This window comes from Vombatus ursinus, unplaced genomic scaffold (genome assembly GCF_900497805.2).
Source record: "Vombatus ursinus unplaced genomic scaffold, bare-nosed wombat genome assembly UNPS02014791.1, whole genome shotgun sequence".
In the NCBI taxonomy this organism is placed as follows: domain Eukaryota; kingdom Metazoa; phylum Chordata; class Mammalia; order Diprotodontia; family Vombatidae; genus Vombatus; species Vombatus ursinus.
The window spans coordinates 18110447-18132316 of NW_020954569.1; the positions used below are offsets into that span (position 1 = coordinate 18110447).

At 35.2% G+C, this 21870-nt stretch overlaps 1 protein-coding gene across 2 annotated transcripts in view; it reads left to right on the forward strand.

The window, feature by feature from the left end:
* CDH12 (cadherin 12) overlaps nt 1–21870 on the forward strand; it is a 390052-nt gene that overhangs the window by 282322 nt on the left and 85860 nt on the right. For both annotated transcript variants that reach the window (XM_027868906.1, XM_027868907.1), the window contains one exon: nt 16576–16763. In XM_027868906.1, the coding sequence (XP_027724707.1) occupies nt 16576–16763 (188 nt within the window). The remainder of the gene's footprint in view (nt 1–16575; nt 16764–21870) is intronic.

Below are 21870 nucleotides of genomic sequence, written 5' to 3' on the forward strand. Positions count from 1 at the left end.
AATGCATACACACATATCAGAAATGTGCCTACCTATTTGGTAAGTAACTATTTATAGTTTTACTAATGTTAAGGAATGATTGACAAGTATTAAAGCATTCAAAATAGGAAATGTAAAAAGAAAGGGTTACTGGCATAATTAGCAGTCCTGACAGTGCTAGGGTGGAAAATTGTAAGGAAGCATATGAATTTAGAATAGTGGAACATTTCCAGATTAAATTTCACCTCCACAGTTGGCAATGCTCCATCTCTATTCAAAGGAAATTCACTAAGCAGCCCCATGGTTTGAGTGGGTTTCTTTCTTTCTTTCTTTTTTTTTTTTCAATTTTTTAAACATTTTTGTTTAAAGTTTTGAGTTCCAAATTCTATCCCTCTCTCCCTTCCTTCCCCCTACTCTGAGATGGTAAGCAATCAGATATAGGTTACACATGTGAAGTTATGTAAAACATTTCCATAATACTAATTTTGTACAAGAAGACTTGAATGAAAGAAAAATAAGAAAGAAAGAAAGTTAAAAATAGCATACTTAAGTCTATTCAATCAATATCAGTTCTTTCTCCGGAGGCAGATAATCTACTTCATTATTAGTCTTTTGGGACTAATACCAAAAGATCATTGCATTGCTGAGAATAGTTAAGTCATTCGTAGTTCTTCATCGAACAATATTGCTGTTACTGTGTACAAGTTCTCCTGGCTCTGTTCACTTCACTAGGCATCAGTCCATGTAAGTCTTTCCAGGTTTGTCTGAAATCATCCTGTTTTTCATTTCTTACAGCACAGTAATATTCCATTATAATCATATACCACAGCTTGTTTAGCCATTCCCCAGTTGATAGGCATCCCTTTGATTTCCAATACTTTGCCACCACAAAAAGACCTGCTATAAATAGTTTTGTATAAATAGCTCCTTTCCCTTTTTTTTGGGATATCTCTGGGATACAGACCTAGCAGTGGTATTGCTACATCAAAGGCTGTGCACAGTCTGGTTGTCCTTTGGGCATAGTTCCAAATTGCTCTCCAGAATGGCTGGATCAGTTAGATCAGTGTTTTTAATAGGAATGGGTGATGTACTTTGTCAAAGGCTTTTTCTTCACCTATTTAGATAATCATATGATTTCTGTTGGTTTTGTTATTGATATGGTCAATTATGGTGATAGTTTTCCTAATATTGAACCAACTCTGCATTCCTGGTATAAATCCCACCTGGTCATAGTGTATGATCCTTGTGATATATCATTGTAATCTCTTTGCTAGCATATTATTTAAAAAATTTTTTAGTAATACTCATTAGGAAAACTGGTTTATAATTTTCTTTCTCTGTTTTGACTCTTCCTGGTTTGGGTATCAGTACCATATTTTGTGTCACAAAAGCAATTTGGTAGAATTCCTTCTTTGCCGGTTTTTCCAAATAGTTTATATAGTTTTGGGGATTAATTGTTCTTTGAATTAATGTTTGATAGAATTTGCTTGTGAAACCATTTGGTCTTAGGGGTTTTTTGTTAGGAAGTTAATTGATGGCTTGTTCAATTTATTTTTCGAAGATTGGATTATTTATGTGTTTTATTTCTTCTTCTGCTGATCTGAGTAATTTATATTTTTGTACATATTCATCCATTTCATTTAGATTGTCAAATTCATTGGCATATAATTGGGCAAAATAGCTCCTAACAATTACCTTAATTTCCTCTTCATTGGTGGTGAATTTACCCATTTCATTTTTGATACTAGTAATTTAGTTTCCGTCTTTCCTTTTTTAAATCAAATTGACCAATGTTTTATCTATTTTACTGGTTTTTTTTGTAAAACCATCTTCTTGTTTCATTTATCAGTTCATTGGTTTTCTTATTTTCAATTTTTACTAATATCTCCTTTTATTTTCAGAATTTCCAATTTGGTGTTTAATTGGGGATTTTTAATTTGTTCTTTGTCTAGTTTTTTTTTAGTTGCATGTCTAATTCATTAATCTATTTTTTCTCTATTTTATTGATGTCAGCCATTAGACATATACATTTTCCCCTAAGTACAGCCTTGACTGCATTCCATAAATTTTGGTATATTGTCTCATTATTATCAGTTTCTTTAATGAAATTATCAATTGTTTATATGATATGTTTTTTGACCCACTGGGTGTTAGGATTAGATTATTTGATTTCCAGTTAATTTTAATCCCTCTTTCCATTGTCCATTACTGAATGTAATTTTTATTGCCTTATGATCTCAAAAGGATGCATTAACTATTTATGCTTTTCTGCATTTGGTTGTGAGGTTTTTAACATCCTAATACATGGTCAGTTTTTGTGTAGTTGCCATATACTGTTGAGCAAAAAGATATATACCTTTTTATTTCCAATTATTTTTTTCCAGAGATTTATCACATCTCACTTTTCCAGAATTTTTATTCACAGCTTCTTTCTTTCTTTGTTTTTCTTTGTTTGTTTGTTTGTTTGTTTGTTTTTTTGTTAGATTTATCTAGTTCTGAGAGGGGAAAGTTGAGGTTCTTCACTAGTATAATTTTATTTTCTATTTCTCCCTGTAACTCATTCAACTTCTTCAAAAATTTAGGTGCTATACCATTTGGTGCATATGTTTAGTATTGATATGATTTTATCATCTATGGTACCTTTTAGCAAGATACAGTTTCCTTCTTTATCTCTTTTAATTAGATCTATTTTTACTTTTGCTGAGATCAGGATTGCTACCCCTGGTTTCTTTGCTTCAACTGAAGCATAATAGATTCTGCTCCAGCCTTTTACCTTTACCCAATGTGTATCTCTCTGCTTCACATGTGTTTCTTGTAAACAACATATTGTAGAATTCTTGTTTTTAATCCATTCTGCTATCCACTTCTGTTTTATGGGTGAGTTCATCTCCATTCATATTTATAGTTATAATAACTTTATTTCCCTTCATGTTATTTTTCATTTGTTTATCCTCCTCTCTCTTACACCTCCATCCTTTCCCTCCTCATAAGTGTTTTACTTATGATCACCACCTTTTCCAATATAGCCCCACTTTTATCAGTCCCCCCCTCTCCTTCTGTTATCCCTGTCCCTTTTTACTTTCTTATAGGGTTAGATAGATTTCTATATCCAACTGAGTGTGTATGTTATTCCTTCTTTGAGCCAATTTTGATGAAGGTAAAGTTTAACCTTTGTCCTCCATCCCCACCCTTCATCTTCCTCTCCATTAATAGTTCTTTCATGCCTCTTTTGTGTGGGATAATTTACCCCATTCAATCTCCCCCCTCCTTCTTCATATGCAGTTTTCTTTCTCACTCTTTTATTCATTCATTCATTCATTTGTCTGTATTTGGAGGTCAAATTGTTTATTCAGCTCCGATCTTTTAATTAGAAATACTTGAAAGGACTCTATTTCATTAAATGTCTATTTTTTTCCCTGAAGGGTTATCTATCTATTTATTTTTGTGTGTGAACAGTCGGGGTTAAGTGACTTGCCCAGGGTCATACAGCTAATACGTTTCAAGTACCTGAGGCAGGATTTGAACTTAGATCCTCCTGACTCCAAATCCTGTGTTCTATCCACTGCACGACCTAGCTGCCCCTTGAAGATTATATTCAGTTTTACTGGGTAGATGATTCTTGGTTGTAATCCTAAATCCTTTGCCTTCTGGTATGTCATATTCCAAGTCCTCCAGTTCTTTAAAGTGAAAGCTGCCAAATCTTAGGTAATCCTGGTTTTAGCTCTACAGTATTCGAATTGTTTATTTCTGGCTGCTTGCAATACTTTCTCCTTGATCCATGAGCTCTGGAATTTGGTTATGATGTTTCTGGGAGTTTTTATTTTGGGATCTTTATCAAGTAGTGATTGGTGGATTCTTTCAATTTCTGTTTTGCCATCTGGTTCTAATATATCGGGGGCATTTTTCTTTGATTACTTCTTGAAAGATGTCCTGGCTTTTTTTTTCTTTTTTATCATTGCTTTCAGGTAGTCAATTTTTTTTATATTATCTCTCCTGGTTCTATTTTCTAGGTCAGCTTTTTTTTCTTCCAATTAGAAATTTCACATTTTTGTTTATCTTTTTACTTTTTTTAAATTTTATTTAATTGTATCTTGATGTCTCATAGAGTCATTAGTTTCCATTTGTTCAATCCTAATTTTTAAAGAATTTTTTTCTTCAGTGAGCTTCTGTATTTCCTTTTCTATTTGGCCCATTCTATGTTTTAGGGAGTTATTTTCCTCAGTAAATTTTTGTATATCTCTTCCCATGCTATTGACGTTTTTCATGATTCTCTTGCATTACTCTCATTTCATTTCCAAATTTTTCTTCTCCATCTCTAATTTGCCTTTTAAAACCCCTTTTAAGCTCTTCCAGGAATTCTTTTTGGTCCAGAGGCCAAATTACATTTTTCTTTGAGGCTTCACATGTAGCCATTTTGACACTATTGTCCTCTTCTAAGTTTGTACCTTGCTCCACCCTATCACTATAGTAACTTTCTATAGTCAAGCTGTCTCTCTCTCTTTTTTTTTTAATTTTTTGCTCATTTTCTCTTGCCCTTTTTGTGACTTGATGTTTTTATGTGAGAGTTGGCCTTTGGTCCTGCACTGTCCCAAGGTTTTGTACTGGGACTCTAAATCTTACTGCTGCCTTTCCCTGGGCTTCAGGGCTGAGCTGCTTGATTTCTCTGGAGAGTAGGCTTCCCTTCTGGCTGGTACTGGGGGGTAGGTATGGGGTGTGGGGGAGTGGGGCCTCTGTTGTGTATGGGGTTTCTCTGCTGGCCTGTTGCAGGGGTGGGGTCTTGCTGCTGGATTGCTACGGCCTCTCTGCTAGCAGGCCTGGACGGAATAATTTTGCTGCTGCTGGGTTACAATGGAAACAGAATCTCTGCTCTTATGACCTGGGGCAGGGTCTCACTATTGGCCAGCCCTGGGTACGGGCTTCACTATTGTTCAGCAATAGGGTCAAGGCCTCCCCAGCTTATGCTGGGGGTGAGATCCTTGGGGTGGGGCCTTGCTGCACTGCACAGACTGCTCACTTGTTTAAGAGGATGCTGGTTTGCAGGAGGGTAGAACTTCACTGGTGGATTGCCCCAGTCTTGGAGCCCTGCTGTTGGCCCCCTGCTGTGAGACTGGCTGCTGCTGCTGCTGCTGCTGCTGCTGTTGCTGCTGCTGCTGCTGCTCCTGCACTTAGACCTTGTTGCTCAACAACTCCAGTGATAACAGACTTTCCTATAGGTGTTTGTAAGCTGCTTCCCTGAACCTAGACCAATTAAGAGTCAGTCTTCTAATTGCTTGGAGGGGAATTTGAGAAGGCTTCAGAGGTTTCCTTCCTCCCACCTTCATCTTAGCACCAGAAGTCCTATAGGATTAGTTTCAAAGCTTCATTTTCAGTCCCTAAGATTGTTACCCTTGGTTTATTCAAAATATGTTGAAGTCTGTAAGAAAGCTTCCACAAAAGTAGTATGCTGTATTTTTTTTCTAGAGATGAAAGTTGAAACTATTTAGAGCTATCATTCCATATTTCATTAGAATTAAAGACAACTTAAATAACCTGCAATTAATGGGGCTCTTAAAGAAAATTTAAAATAACATAAAATGGATAAGTAGTGGAAAGTTATTGATGAGCTCAATGACTTAGGAGCTCTTGCCAGAATCTGTGTCATGTTTACTGTTTGGTGAAAAGAGTCATCTAAACTATAGACTTATTCTGGTATATTTGAATAATCAACTATTTTATAAATATAGTGATCGTTTAGTATATTTGACCCCGGTGTGTGAATGAAGTATGTTTATTTGTAAATTGGTGGTTTGAAAACTGGAATGTATTATACCATACCAACTACTTATAAAATGTTATTTAACCTATAATTAATGATTTTGCAAATACGAATATGCTGAATTTTGAGTCCTAAGTGTAGGGGGTGAAGCAGTTAGGAAGGAAGAGTAAGAAATGCTATTCACCTTTTGTTGGGACAAACTATAGAAATAGGCAAACTGGGTCTTTGCTATCTTAAGTTCTCTCTTTTTTCTCCACTTCCCACCTCTTATTTCAGTTCTCTATTCCCTCAGGCTCTTGGTGACCCTTAGGCTCAATTCAAGATCAGCATTAACTTTATTATTTATTATTTTTTAACATTCTTTTTAAATTTTGAATTTCAAATTCTCTCCTTCCCTCCTATTCCTCCCCGACACAGGAAGGAAGCAAGCAGAATGATATGTTATGTATATGAAATAAAGCAAAACATGTTTCCATATTAGCCACATTTTTTTTAAAAGCACGAAAAATAAAGTGGCAAAATTATACTTCAGTTTGCACTAAGAGTTCATTAGTTCTCTCTCTAGAGGTAGATAACATTTTTTTTGTCGTGAATCCTTTGGAATTATCTTGCATCATTGTATTGATCAGAGTAACCACGTCTTTCATAGTTGATCGTGATTACAACATTTCACTTAGTGTATATGCTGATCTCCCAGTTCTTCTCACTTCACTTTACATTACTTCATATAGGTCTTGACGTGTTTTTTTATGAAATCACCCCCCTTATCATTTCCCATAAAACAAAAATATTACATCACAATCATATGTCACAATTTCTCCAACCATTCCCCAATTGATGAGCATCCCCTCAATTTTCCAATTCTTTGCCACCACAAAAATAACTGCTATAAATATTTGAACATATAGGTCTTTTTCCTTTTCCTTTGATCTTTTTAGTATACAGATTTAGTAGTGGTATTGCTGGGTCAAAGGGTATGCACAGTATGATTGGAACAATTCACTATTCCACTAAAAATTTATTAGTGTACTTATTTTTGCCTCATCCCTTCTAGCATTTGTCATGTATGATAGGTTGTGAAATGGTGCCTAAGAGTTGTTTTAATTTGCTTTTCTCTCATCAGTAATGATTTAGAGCATTTTTATGGTTATAAGTAGCTTTGATTTCTTCTTTTGAAACCTGCTAGTTTATATCCTTTGACCGTTTATCAATTGGGGGCTTTCATTTTTATAAATTTGACTCAATTCTATATACAGTGTGTAATCAAGAATTGAAAACTTCGTTGGAGAAATCTGCTGTAAATTTTTTTTTTTTACTTCATTGTCTATGATACCTTTTAGTAAAATGTCGTTTCCCTGATAATCCCTTTTAATCAGGTTTGTTTTTGTTTTTGCTTTGTCTAAATCATAATTGCTACCCCTGCTTTTTTAAAGTTCAGCTAAAGCATATTAGATTCTACTTCTGTCCTTTATTTTAACTATTTGTGTGGTTCTGTTTTGTGTGTCTCTTATGAACAACAGATTGTTGGATTCTAGTTTCTAATTCATTCTGTAATCTGCTTCTGTTTTATGAGTGTGTTTATCCCATTTACATTCACAGTTATGATTACTATGCATTTGTCTTCATTTCATTTTCTTCTGTTTCTTCTTCTCTTTCTCTTTTTATTCTGTCCCTTCTCAAAAGTCTGTTTTGTTTCTAACCACTGCCTCACTTAATCTGTCTGCTCTTTTATCACTCCCTGTTTCTCATGTCCCCTTTCCCTCTTGTTTCCTTATTGGATAAGTTACATTTCTATACACAACTAAGTGTGCATTTATATATATTCTATATATGTATATATGTGTATATATTTATATATATGTATATATGTGTGTGTATATATAAATTATGTATACATACATACATACATACACATATATATAATGTATATATATTCTTCCCTCTTTGAACCAGTTCTGATGAGAGTGAGGTTCAAGCATTGTTTGCCACCTCCCTGTCTCCCCATTTTACCTCCTCTGTAAAAGATCTTCCTTCTGTGCTTCTTTTATGTGAGAAAGTTCCCATTCTATGTCTCCTTTCCCCCTTCTCCCGGGGCATCCCTTTCATTATTTTTTGGAAATCATTCCAACATAATTGACTCACATCTGTGTCCTTTAAGTAAACTCCTTTTAACTCCCTTAATAAAGTTCTTAGGACTTACATGTATCATCATCCTATATAGGAATCTAAACAGTTTAACTTTATTGAGATCCTTATGAGGTCTTTATTGAGACCTCTTTCATGTTATCTTTTTTTTTATGCTTCTCTTGAGTTTTGTCTGAATGTCAGATTTTCTATTCAGCTCTGGTCTTTTCATCAAGAATGCTAAAAAATCCTCCATTTCATTGAATATCCATTTTTCCCCCGAAGGATTATACTCAGTTTTTCCAGGTAGATTATTCTTAGTTGTAATGCTAGTTCCTTTGCCTTCTGGAATACCATATAAGAAGCCCTCTGCTCCTTTAATGTGGAAGTGCTAAGTCTTCTGTTATCTTGACTGTGTCACCATGATATTTGAATTTTTTTTCTAGTTTCTTTGACATAGGAGCCCTGGAATTTGGCTATAATATTACTGAACGTTTTCATTTTGGGATCTCTTTCAGGAGGTGATTGGTGGATTATTTCAACTTTTATTTTATCCTCCAGATCTAAGACATTGAAAGATTTTTCCTTGATAATTTCTTGAAATATGATTTCTAGGCTCTTTCTTTGATCATGGCTTTCAGGTAGTCCAATAATTCTTAAACTTTCTCTCCTTGAATTATTTTCTAGGTCAATTGTTTTTGTGATGAGATGCTTCACATTTTTTTTTCTGTTTTTGAAGGGATTCTTTCATTTAATGAATTTTTGTACCTCTTTTAGCATTAGGCCAGTTTGAGTTGGGCAATGCTGCTTGTTATTTCTTCTTCTTTTTCTTCTTCTTCTTCTTCTTCTTTTTCTTCTTCTCCTTCTTCTTCTCCTTCTCCTCCTTCTTCTTCTCATTTTAGAAATTTTAAAATTTAGGTAATATTTGTGAATATTTTTGGTGGAACCTGTCTGACATTACTCCTCAAGATCAGCTTCTTTGTGTGTATTTACACCTCTCCTTCTGAACTAAGATTCTCTAAAAATTCCTCTTATTCATGCTCTCTTCCCAACCCACAGCATAAACATAATGTTTTCCAGCAATGGTTTTGGAGTAGGTGGAGGGCATATGAGAGGTGCCTTTTCACTTCATATGTTGTTTACATTGGGAATTGATTATATGGAAGAATTCTTAACCTGGAGTCCATGGACCTCCAAAGTGTTCATGGATAGATTTGGGGGTCTGTGAAGTTGAATAGGTAAAAAGATTGCATCTTTATTTTCCCTAACTTTTGGTTTCTATTCTAATCCTATGTATTTTATTTTAAACATTATTTTGAGAACATGTCCAGAGGCATTACCACACTGCCAGTAGGACATAAAATGATTAAAACCCCTAATATAGAGAAAAATGCAATTTTTGTTGGAAAATGTTGACAGTTTTGCTATTCAAATATCTATAGGTTGAATCTTATAGCATATCTCTGCTAAGTGATACTTCTCTTCAGGTGCAAGGTTAATAGAGCCACTGCCCCTCAGCCATTGGATTGCATTTGGGTAACAAATCTGGGAAGTGAATTCTTGGGTGGTTGCAATAAAGTTTGTTAAGTTTTTAACCAGGATTTTGTAGAATTCATTCTAGTAATGTGCAAAGTGTTTCATGGACACCCATTAAATATTCATCAGCTTGATTAATTAATAAAACCCTGTTCAGGGCATGAAAACCTCATTGGAGGTGAAGAGCTTTACTGTATGAAGAAAATTACTTCTTCTAGGATGCCAGACATTCCCTACTTCCAAAAAGATTTTCTGACCCAGGCACACTATAGGAATCATCGAGATTACCTTTCTTTTGCCCTGACTCACTATGGGGTAAGGTTTGCTGTACATGTTTAGTATGCATGACTAAAATTCTGCTGGAAGCTCTACTTTGTTATCAGAATGCTTGTAACAAGTTGAGTACATTCTTTGTGCCTTATTTTGTGCTTATTGAAAATGTCTATAGCTTCAGGCCTTTTTAAAAATAAGGTACAGAATAAATTATTCAACCACCAGCTCTTTTTGCTCTTCAACAATACAACTTGCAAGAAATGACAAAAAAACTTTAATTGAGAATTGAAGTTTCCAAATCTGTCAGTTGGCCCCCTCTTTGTTATACCAAAGGCATATTTCCTTTGCCATAGGTAAACATTCTAATATATATATAGATATAGATTGCCTATGGGAAATACTATTTACATATTTGCTGTTAACTCTACAAGGTAGCAACCTTTGTGTAAGGGAGAAAAAAAGCATTAGGCCTTCAGTTTCCACACTGATCTATCTTAGGGGAAAACAAAACCAAACAAAAAGAAAACCTAAACAAAACAACAACAACAAAAACAAAACAAAACAAAACAAAAACTTGCTGCATGATTATTTTCTTTTGCAGTTTTAAAATTTAAAAGGTTCATTATGTATGTCCTAATGTAGCTTTGGGAAATTAAAAATATTTAAATTAAACTAAAGTCTCACTGTCCATTTATAAGTTTAGGAAATACATCATAGAAAAATAGGTTAAGTTAAAATTCAAATCATAGTTTCTCCATGCATTTAAACAGGGATTTCTCCTTCTTCTTCCCACTACCAAATTTTCAAATGCAAAATAATAGCTTTTCCTCAAGAAATATTCTGCCTAATAATTTTTTCCAAGATTTTTTTTTGGCCTTTAAAAAATCCTAGCATCTAGGCTTGCCATCTTCCAACTGACTCATTTTTCACTACAGAGAAGAATTGAAGTAGGATGTTGGTGGAGTATGACTGTTAGCATATCATATAAATGCTTTATATCACTCTAAATGTATAGATGAGTTTCACGAAGAGATGCATTAATTTCTATAATATAATGTTTTTTATTGAATGAAAATTTATTTGAATGAAAGGTTAAATACTTTTATTAGTGTATTGGTATATGCTAATCACTGGAGATAGGTAGGTGGTTCAGTGGATAGAGCACTGCCTGGAGTCAGGAAGACCTGAGTTCAAATTTGACCTCAGATATTTACTAGCTATGTGACACTGGGCTAGTTGCTTAACCTCTGAGATGTTTGCCTTAATCCACTGGAGGAGGAAATGGTAACCACTCCAGGATCTTTGGCAAGAAAACCCACAAAACAATGTGGTCCACAAGGTTATGAAGAGTCAGATATAATTGAATAACAACAATGCATGCTAATAACTAGATTGCTGCTTGGCATTTCATAGATTTCAATTCCACTTCCGTTATTTGTTTCTCATTCATATTGTTAATCATATTTACCCAAGTAACATTTCACTAACAGGTATTAGGTTATATTTCTTTGTAAATAAGTCCATTTTAAATCACCTCTCTCATATATATATGTGTATATATGTACATTATTTATATGTTTGTGTGTGTGTATGTGTGTGTATGTATATGTATATGTATATATGTACACAACATAACCTGACAATTATATTTTTTCTTAGGGTCAATTAGTGATATCTCAAAACAAAACAACAAAGTAAAACCCTTTTCTATAACTACCAATCATCTCCCTTTCCTGGACTTGCTAGTACATCAATATGATTTCTTGTCACTGTTTTATTTTTTAATCTGTGTTGTACAGGTTATACTATTAAGATGTTTCATATGCATCAAAGGTAAACCCCAGGCAGATGATGGTGATGTAATTATGTAGTACAGCATAAAAGATCAGTCCATGACAGAGCTGGAGATTACTTCAGTTTTGAATTAATCTGAATGACCCCAGCTTTATTGCCTTTGAGTTTCTAAGAATGATAAAACGCCAAGTCGTTGGAAATAAACTGATATAACCTAAACAATCTGACATGAGTAATGTATAGTTTCTCTGACTTGTTCCATATTCTGCAGACTTTACAACCAGCTTCAATATTTTATTAAGAAATACTCGTCTTAATGAATCTGAGTGACTTACTCCTTGCTAAAAATATATCTGTCTTGAAAAGTGCTGTGTGTATCTGTGTTTTATGTCAGCTTTGACCTAAGCTCACAAAAGAAATAAATTGGGAAGCACTGTTTCAGTCATGTTAGCTATAAATGTTTCTTTGGGACATGGCATGTGGGCATTGCAGTCAAACTTTGTTGGACAGTGTAAGTCACTCAACCCTCAAGGAAGTCTTTGAGTCTTATTAGCCTGTAATGGGATTTGTGGATGTACCTTATGCTTACTACTTTGAAAATTCCTCTTTAATCTGTCACTGAAGTATTTCAAAGAAATGACTGGAGTTGGTCTGACTTGACATTTCTTTGTGTTGGCCTTATAAATTGTTCTTTAAGTATAAACACCCTCAGCCTGTCACCTTGAAAGGAGAGAAATCAGTGGAAAAAGTATATAAGCAACATTTTTAGGCTAAAACTAATGGTGTAAATGACCAACCCAGATTACTTATTTTATGAGATGTGGGATTTCTGTTGTTTTCTTTTTTGTCTTAGTCATCTAAACTTAAGAAAATAATTGTTACCTAAACAATAAGACACATTTATTAAGCACTTACTATGTGTGGAGTACAGTGATAATTACTGAGAGAATACAAAGTCAACCTTTCTAAGCTTATTGAACATTAATCACTTCACACTCTACCTTCCAGCTAAATTATCCAACTTCCCCCTTCCCCCCCAATCTCAGTCTCCTGCCTCTTTACCTTTGCATAAGAGGTAAATGCTCCATAGCTAGAATGCACTCCCTCTTCACCTTAGAATATCTAGCTTCCTCAAATGTTTATCTCCCAAGCCATCTTAAATAAGAAGTCTTCTAATTCCAAACTGGCTAAAGACCTCTTTCTTAGTGATCATTACCTTTCCCCCACCCCCCACCCCATGTCTGTGTTTTCCTCTATTAGAGTATAAACTCCAAGGGCATGGATTTTGTATTTTTTCTATTAGTAATCCCACTATTTAATAAGGTGTCTGGCATGCTGTAGGTGCTTAATAAATACTTTTACATTATTCATTCATTTCCTTAGTTGTTAGACTCTCTACTTCCTCCAGGTCAATTATTTGGTGAATACTTACGGTTTACACATTGTACCTCTCCTCACTACTCTTCCTTGAAGGAAGGGGTTAGTTTCCCCTCCTTCCTTTTGTCTTTACATCTCCAATTCCTAGTGCAATGCATGTAGCAAATGCTTGTTGGATTGGAATGGAGTGGTCTTTACCTTCAAGAATTTATATTTATAGCATAATAAAGTAGTGGGCCCTACATATGTAGTAAGACTCCATATATAGTGTGGATTCTTTCTCTGCATAGCTCAAAAGAAGGCAGAATAGACATGGATCAATAGCTTTCCCCCTCTACTCTTCAGCAAAGGAAACTTTTATTTCTGACAGGAGGGGAAGCAGAAAGTTGGGGCTCTAGGCTGCTTTGCTCTTCTCAGAGAGAGAGGGTACCCTGCTGGAAGTATATATTCCTACTCCCTTAAATATTATTAGTCTGGGGGATATGATCAGGTTCCATCTAACTTCTAATTGCTTTGTCATTTTGGGGGAGAGGGGAAACTCAAGCTCTATATCCAAGGTTTAATCATTTTTCCACTAAATACCAGTTACAAAATTAACACATATAGTGAATAGTAAAGAAGCCTATTTATCCAAGTCGTAGCAGAACAAAACTCGGAGAAGTCACGAAGAGGAGAATATATGCCAGACAATACAGAGAGAAGAAGCTTTCCTATTAGGAGAGAGATGACTCATCTCACCCAAGGACATGTCTATGATCTCACCCAAGGGGAATTGCCCCCAAATCTCTAGTGTAGCAAGTCGAGAATATGAACATGAGAGAAACTGCCTGCTCCTCTCATGTCTTTCCAGAGACTTTTCCTGCAGCAGCCTGAAGTGGGTTCTTTCATCTTCTATCTCAAAGCTGGAATCCAAGAGCACCTAAAGAATTTTGATGCTTGAAGAAGTCCCCCAAAAGAGACTGGCTCTGAAGAGTCCCTCAGGGAGACTCAAAGGGGACTGGCAAAAGTTTGAGCTCTCTCTCCTCTCACCAATTTCTCTGGGTTTTCATCTCCACCAATAAGGAGAGAGTCTCACACTAACTTTGCTTTGGGCAAAGGGTTCACATATTCTATTGCACCGCATAAGACACCAACATAGGTGTAATATAGCATAGGACATAAAAATTGATAAAGGCAGAAACCCCACAAAGAAAAGTTTTCCTAGTGATGACGTGTTGTATCTTCCCAGAGCTAGTACTAAAGCTATTTCCAGGTTCAGAAATGATATTTCAAAGGTTCAGTTTGAAAGAGAGAAGTTGAATGAATAGTGATATACTATATAATTCCCTGGAGATATTGGTGGGGAGTAGATTGTAGTAACACAAAATATTGGTTTTCATATCAATGAAGTGCATCCTGGACTTAAATGTTCTTGGGCCACAACTCTGGAGCCCAGACCTATTTTGTTGGCCTCTGCAACTTTTCAGAAATCTAGTCCAGTCCCAGGTTGAACCAGATATCCTGGAAGATCCTTAGAATAATAAATTGTTAGACCAATCCCAAGGAGTGTGGTTTGGTTTGGTGGTGGTAAGGGAGGAATGGAAGAGATAGTGGGGAAAGTATCTGAAGGAGTTGAGATGAGCTCTCAATACAACCTAATTTGTTTTTTTAAGCTTTTTGGTGAAGCAGTTGGGGTTAAGTGACTTGCCCAGGGTCACACAGCTAGTAAGTGTCAAGTACTTGAGGTCAGATTTGAACTCAGGTCCTCCTGACTCCAAGGCCAGAGCTCCACTGCACCATCTAGTTGCCCCCCTAATTTTTTTTTAAGTGAAATATGAAGCAAAGTTCTTAACTGAGCAAATATGGGGAGGGAGAACCATAGGAGGTTTGAGGAAGGATGAAAAGTTTGAAATAGCCAAGTCCCCTATTACAACCAAAGAGTAGCATGAGAGTAAAAGGGCAACTAGTACTGGAAAAGATTGCCAGGGATACTCTGTCATTAGGAGGGGACCAGTGCCCAGTGAGAGTAAGAAAATTGGAGTCAAGGGAAAAAAAACAAAGAAAAAAATTAAGATGAAAGCAGCTTTTACCTATGAAACTGGCATTCCAGAAAGCTCAGTGGAAATAGTGGGTACATTTTGAAGAAATGTTGCAGGGGGAGGTTGATAGAGGGGAGATTGGAAGCAAGGTGGAAGGCAGAAAGGGGTGGGAATCAAGGCTTATGCAATGACAAGGAAGTAAGATTAGAATCACTGGGTTGGGGAGTATATAATAGAAGTATGCTCATCCTTGAAGGAGTTCAGGCAGATTATCATTGGTCCCTGGCGGCGCTTAGCAGCCAGCACAGACTTTGGACAGACTGAAGGGTAAGCTGGTAGTAAAGAACCAGAAATCAGGTTGGGGCCTTATTAAGATATGGAAGTTCCAGCAGACTCACTAATAATTGAATCACCTCAGGGTTAAATCTTCCCATCAGGCGTCAGGTAGCTTTTTAGTTTGGTAATGTTTGATCTATAACAAATGATTCTAGTGGAGTTTCTGGAGGCAAGGTTGTTCTTCACAACAAAAATGTTGAATGTTGTTTCAAGGTATACGATTCTCATTAAAACGAGATTTGTGTGATTTTTTTTCTTTTCTTTTTTATTCACTGACCTATAGCAATAACTTGGAATGATGCAGAAGGTTCATCAGCTATATGGAATTCTTTCTGTTTTATTTTGCTTTGATCAGATCCTATAATTTGGAGGGGGACAGGGGAAGGACATTTTATCAAAGGAAATTATGTCTTTCCATTTAAAATCATTCATATGATATTTCTTTTTTTGAATTTTGAAGTCATTATAAAGTTGAATGTTGTGTCAATACTCAAAGATTATATGGAACTTTGACTTTTATAGCAAATCATTAGCATCCTAAATTTGTAGCTCTGTTGGAGCTCCACCTTGTGTCCAAGATTCAATATTGTACCCTACCTTAACCTTTTGGAAAACTATTAATGAAATTTTTATTAATTCTGACGGATATAATGCAACTGTGAAACAACAATTATAAATTCAAACTTTAGTAAAATATGTTTGTGGTAAGTATTATATTATTTTCATATTTATTTTAAGTGTCTTCCCCCAATCCCTATTTATCTGACTGTACTGTTTGAAAGAAATAGGTATAAAAACTAAAACTTACTTTTTTGACTATATATAAGAGAGCAACATTTGCATGCCCTCCAGGTGTAGGCACAACAGCTCTAGGGAACTGATCTCAATATGACAAATTTAGCTTTTAGACATTTTCTCTAGTCCTCCATCCATATTATTGAGATAGGGTTCTCCAAGGTACCTTGTCCATACTTCTGGACCCTGGGGCCATAGCTTAGCACAGTGTCTGCCACGTGGTGGGCTCTTAATAAATGCTAGTTAACTGACTGATTGGGACACCTGGGTGCAATTAGCATAGATGATATTTGGTCAAATTGATTTTACTTTTAAATGCTCTGTTGGTATCTAATGTCTCCTCTTAGGAATTCAAGAGCAGGAGTTATGGAAACAGACAAGTACTTAGTACTTATGATAATCTTTGCCATGACAGCAAAATGTCTTTTCTTTTTGATTACTCCTTGTAGATATATATCATTTCTTGAGTGCTGACATTTTCTCATCTTGATTTATTTCCTATAAGCCTTCATTTGGAGTCTGATATTCTTACTATATACTCCATTACATTGTCCTTTCTAACATGAATTACTATGTACATTTTATCAGGTATCTTTCATCTTAAAGTACCAGAGTCTTCTCTAGTTGGCTCTGCCATTGGAAGAATCAGAGCTGTGGATCCTGATTTTGGGAAAAATGCAGAAATTGAATATAATATTGTTCCAGGAGATGGGGGAAACTTGTTTGACATCGTGACAGATGAAGATACCCAGGAAGGGGTCATCAAATTGAAAAAGGTATCTAGACAAAACTTTTGGATATAATGGATATTTCAAAATTGTCGCTTAACTATGATAGTTACTGTAAGTAAGTCTCTCTTGCATAACCTATCCCAACAAGTGATCAGGTAATAATTTGGTGACTTTCGGAGATGTACTGATTCTACATTGCTATTGAGAGCTCCAAGGTAATTGTTATTATAGACCACAGTAAGAATTAAACCTGTAAATACATGAAGTGCCTAAATCTTCATTGAGTCTATACCAGGCTTCACAGCAATTACAAATTTCAATTTAAACAGAAACATAGTTGGGCCTCACATGTAATCTTTACCTGACAGTCTCTTTATACAACCTAGAATCTGAGAGACCTGGGATCCCCTTGTGCCTTTGAGTTGCCTGTATCTATAGAAAGTTTTCAGTTGAACATTTAGTGGCCAAGGCAGATAGTTTCTTGCAGGAGATCCATTTCAGGTAGAATGCCTTGAAAGCTAATGAAAGTGAAGGTAAACAGTGGTTTACATATTTTGAGAGATGGAGTGATTTAAAGAGATGAGTTCAGAACCAAAAAAGGGGGGGCAGGAAATAGAAGGAGAAAAGAGAGATATGTCCTATGATATTAAAACCATCAGGAGAAATAGAAAGTGAGGTTGCATAGGGACTAACAACATTTAGCATTTATCCTGATCCTTCAGGAAATGTACCTTGGGAAATCTATCTTTTTACTTTTTAAAGCTGTATTGATTGTGAATGTATGTAATGAAGGAGTGCAGTGAACAGTTTTGTCAGTGTAATGTTTAGAGTGGAGAGAGAATATAGAATCATAGATAGAGTGAACTAATGAAAACCTGTTTTCACTTCCTGCTTTTGACCTTTACTATTTATGAGATCCTGAGGAAGTCATGTAAGCCCTCAGACCCTCAGCCAATTGCACTCTCTCAAGTCATAGATAGTTGAGTGCTGTATTGGCAAAGGACTTTCTGGACAACTCAAGCTCCCTGACCTATCTACCACAGTGAGGGCAGTTCCTTGGTAATAGTTAGATACAGTCAAAATTAAATTCCATATAGTGCCTGACCTTTCTATGTCCTATGACAAAGTGGAAAATTGTGCTTGCCAAACCCTCCAGGTGACCCATCCCTGTTAGTGGAGGTGATAAGTTTTCTAGGAAGATACTGTTGGATATCTGCCAGATGTGTCACTCATTCTCATTCTCTTGATAATAAATGACAAGTTCCTGGATGGGGTGGAAAGGCCATTATATCCATCAATGGTGACCACACTGCTTCTTGATAGATGGTTCCATTGAGAAGGTAAAAATTTACCTCTCACTAATCAGACTCTAAGTGACTTTTTTTTACTGATGTTCCTCTTCTAGAAATTAAATGATATAATGTGTAAAGCACTTTGCAAAGTGTTAAAGTGTTATTTCAGTTATTATTATAATTATTATTATATTCTAGTTTATGGGAAAATAAAATGTAGAGTTTTATAATTATTTAAATCAAACCAAAGACTAGCACTGAATATATATGTATATATACTATACATTATGTAGAAATATAACATAGAAGAGAAATATATAAAATAAAAAATACATTTTTAAAAACAGGATTGCACAGAATTGCTTTGCATTTAATTTTATACAAATCACTTGGGTAAAGAACACATTGTGTATATGTTTATAACTGGTATAGATTCATAGCATTTACATATCCTTAGTTTTTCCTTACGTTTTATTAAAAAGAATCATCTAAAAATGCGTATAAATTATTTTAATATCTATCTTTGTTTTTCTTACATTAAAACTCTCCTTGTGTCCTGATACATACAAACTGTTATTGTTTATTCCTCAGTTACTTGGTGCAATCTAAGGCTTTCTATGCATCATGGTTTTCTGATTAATTACAAGTGTTTTGTAATAGATATTGGTGTATGGAGAATATTTTCTTTTTGGTGAAAAGTATACATGCTCTTTTGGACTTACATATTTGGTTTACAAATTATTTGTTGATTATTTTTATTAAGATCCACATACTGTATCCTGTGTCTTATAAAGCAGAAGTAAATTAATTCCCTTTAAAAAATTAATCAGAAGCTTGGTGTTATGATTATAAGGAAATAGTCACAGATTATTTAAAAATTTGTATGGAGAAATTCTGTGCTAGCCTCCCATGCCAGCAGTTGTTGGAGAACAGGGCCAAGACTTATACATTTTAATGGATAAAATTTCTGATTTTTCAGTCCCTATGTTTAGAATTTGTGAAGGTATTCTAAGAGACAAAGATAATAAGTTGCTTAAAAATAGATTTAATTCTATTTTCTGTACCATAACTACAGTAGGCCATAACATCTTTGTGGTAGTCATATAAAGAGGTGCACTTGAGCTAAGTTTACAAAAGTGACTCCTCCCCCTTTTCCCCCTCTAACTAGCATAATACTTAGCTCATAGTAGGTACTTCATAAATTAAATTTAATTGAAACATATTTGTTCCACTGAAGTTATCTTATTCTAGGACAGGATCAATAAGAAATGGTCTGGTTGGGCTCTGTATGCTGTGTATATACTATATGAAGGAAATAATGTGGAAAATTGAGGAAATCGCTGGATAACGTGGTACAAAAACAAAAGAAAACACTTTTGCTTAAATTGCCTGAAACATTACTGCTCAAAGTTATCTAAGTAGTAATAATTTCTCCCTTCCATTTTAATAGTGAAACTGTACAGTTTCAGCACGATAGAACATTTCTATTGCCTTAATTCATAGAAAATACTAAGACATTATCTATCTGAAATGATGGAATCAGCTTGAAGATAGCCAATATAGCATTTCTGCCTGTTTTACCAAGTGAATGACTAGTAATCAAGACAGTCCATCGTGCACCACCATGTTGTTGTAATTGTTCAGTCTTCTGAGTCATTTCTGACTCTTTGTGAGCCCACATGGGGTTTTCTTGGCAAAGATACTGGAGTGGTTTGCTGTTTCCTTCTCTAGTGTATTATGGCAAACAAAGGTTAAGTGACTTACTTTGGGTCACACATCTAGTGAGTGTCTGAGGCCCTATTTGAACTCAGGTCTTCCTGACTCTAGGTCCAGTGCTCTATCCATTGAACCACCTAGCTACCTGCACCACTATGACCTTTTTTTTTTAAGAGTTAAAATAAGTTTATCAAAAATATTTTAATTATCTTAGCTCCATAGTTATGGACTACATCTGAAAGCTAATGATTTAATACTACAAGGATCAGTTGCATCATTGGATGAATTAAATAAAATAAATACACCATATGGCTCATTTAATTGAATGCTAGTCCTGGACTTAGGAAGACCTGAGTTCAAATCCAGCATCTGACACTTACTAGCTATGTGATCCTGGGCAAGCCACTTAACCCTCTTTGCCTCAGTTTCCTCATCTATAAAATGAATAGAGAAGGAAATGGCAAACCACTCTAATATCTTTGCCAAGAAAACCCCAGATGGAGTCACGAAGAGTCGGATATGACTTAAACAACTGAACAACAATAGCAACAATTATAAATACAAATAATTATAAGCATATATTATAATTTTACTTGGAAATAAAATGTTTTTGCCCTGCAACTGATGCAGCTTGGGCCTTCAAGGTACTCTCAAATTCTGGTTCCTCTAGTATTTTTAAGTATGTGAAGTGGTCCTGCTGGAATAGTATTTATATTATACAAATAAAGGAGAGATTTGTCAATTATTTGATTAATTTATTCTCTGTAGACCAAAAAATTCCAAACATGGAAGGAATCTCAAAAGTCATTTAGTTCAATCTGAACTTGCAGTATTCCTAGTTACCCATCATCCTTCTTCTCCCCACCTCCCCACCTAACAAAATATGAGCTCCTTGAGATTAGTGACTGATTTGTTTTTGTTTTTGCAGTTCTAGCATCTAGCACAGTATCAAGCATGTCGTTAATGATTAGTGAGTGCTTGTTGAATGAATGATCTTTTATCTGGATGACTTGTAATTATACTATTAATTGATCAGGCTCTCTGCGTCTAGCCTCACCCCTTTTACCTTACACACAAATATTAAATTGATCTTCCTAAAATGTAGTTCAAACTAGTTACCCTCCTTCACCAAAAAGGCTTTTTAGTGGTTCCTTCTGCTGCTAAGATAAAATACAAAATTGTTAACCTGGCATTTGAAGGCCTCTAGTCTTGTTAATATTACTCTCCTTCATACTCTACCACTTCTTGTCACACCAGCCTCCTAGCTGTTCCCTGTATGCATCTCCCACTTCTGGGTCTTTGAGAGGTGTTTGCTTATGACTAGAATGTACTTTCTCCTTATTTTGGTTTTATAGACTCCCTAGCATCTGTGAAGATCCTGTTAAGATGTCACCTCCTACAAGGGACCTTTCTTGGTTCTCCCAAATTATTAGCATTTTCTCCCTTTTTAAATTACTTTGACTATTTTATATCTACTTTGTAAGCACAAGTAACCACACACATGTAAATATGCATGCATATGTGAATATAAATTGTTGTGTTCCACATAACCACCCCAATGACATGGAAGCTTCTTTCAGGCAAGAACTAAGGTTTTTATTTTTGCTTCACTGCACTGGCAGTGTACCTTAAACATAGTAGATACTTAATACTTAATAAAATACTTAATGCTGTTGGGTTTCAATTGTTTTTAGTTCTGTGCTCTGGAGAGAAGCAAAATAAATCTAATCTCTCTTCAATTTTATAATCCTTCAACTGCTTGAAAATAACTATCTTCTCTAGATCATCAGTATGGATAATTTATTCCAAAATATCAGCTTTGTTGATCTTTATAGAATTTTTTTTCCTAAGTCATAGTTGGATAACACTGACTCTGGACTAAAAAATCCTGGACTTTGAATTTCACTCCTATCAATTACTCCACCTATGTTAAGTGACTTTAGACAAATGGCTCCATTTCTCTGGCTTCAGTTTCCTCTGAGGGGATTAGACGATGTGATGTCTAAATAGTTCTAAGTCTATGATCTTTGTTCAGATATTTTCCTGGTATAATATAAAACTACTTTAATAAATGTCCAGCACAACAGAATGTTGCTTCTGAAACATGGGTCACCACTGCCAGTATGACTAATGAATGTGTCCTT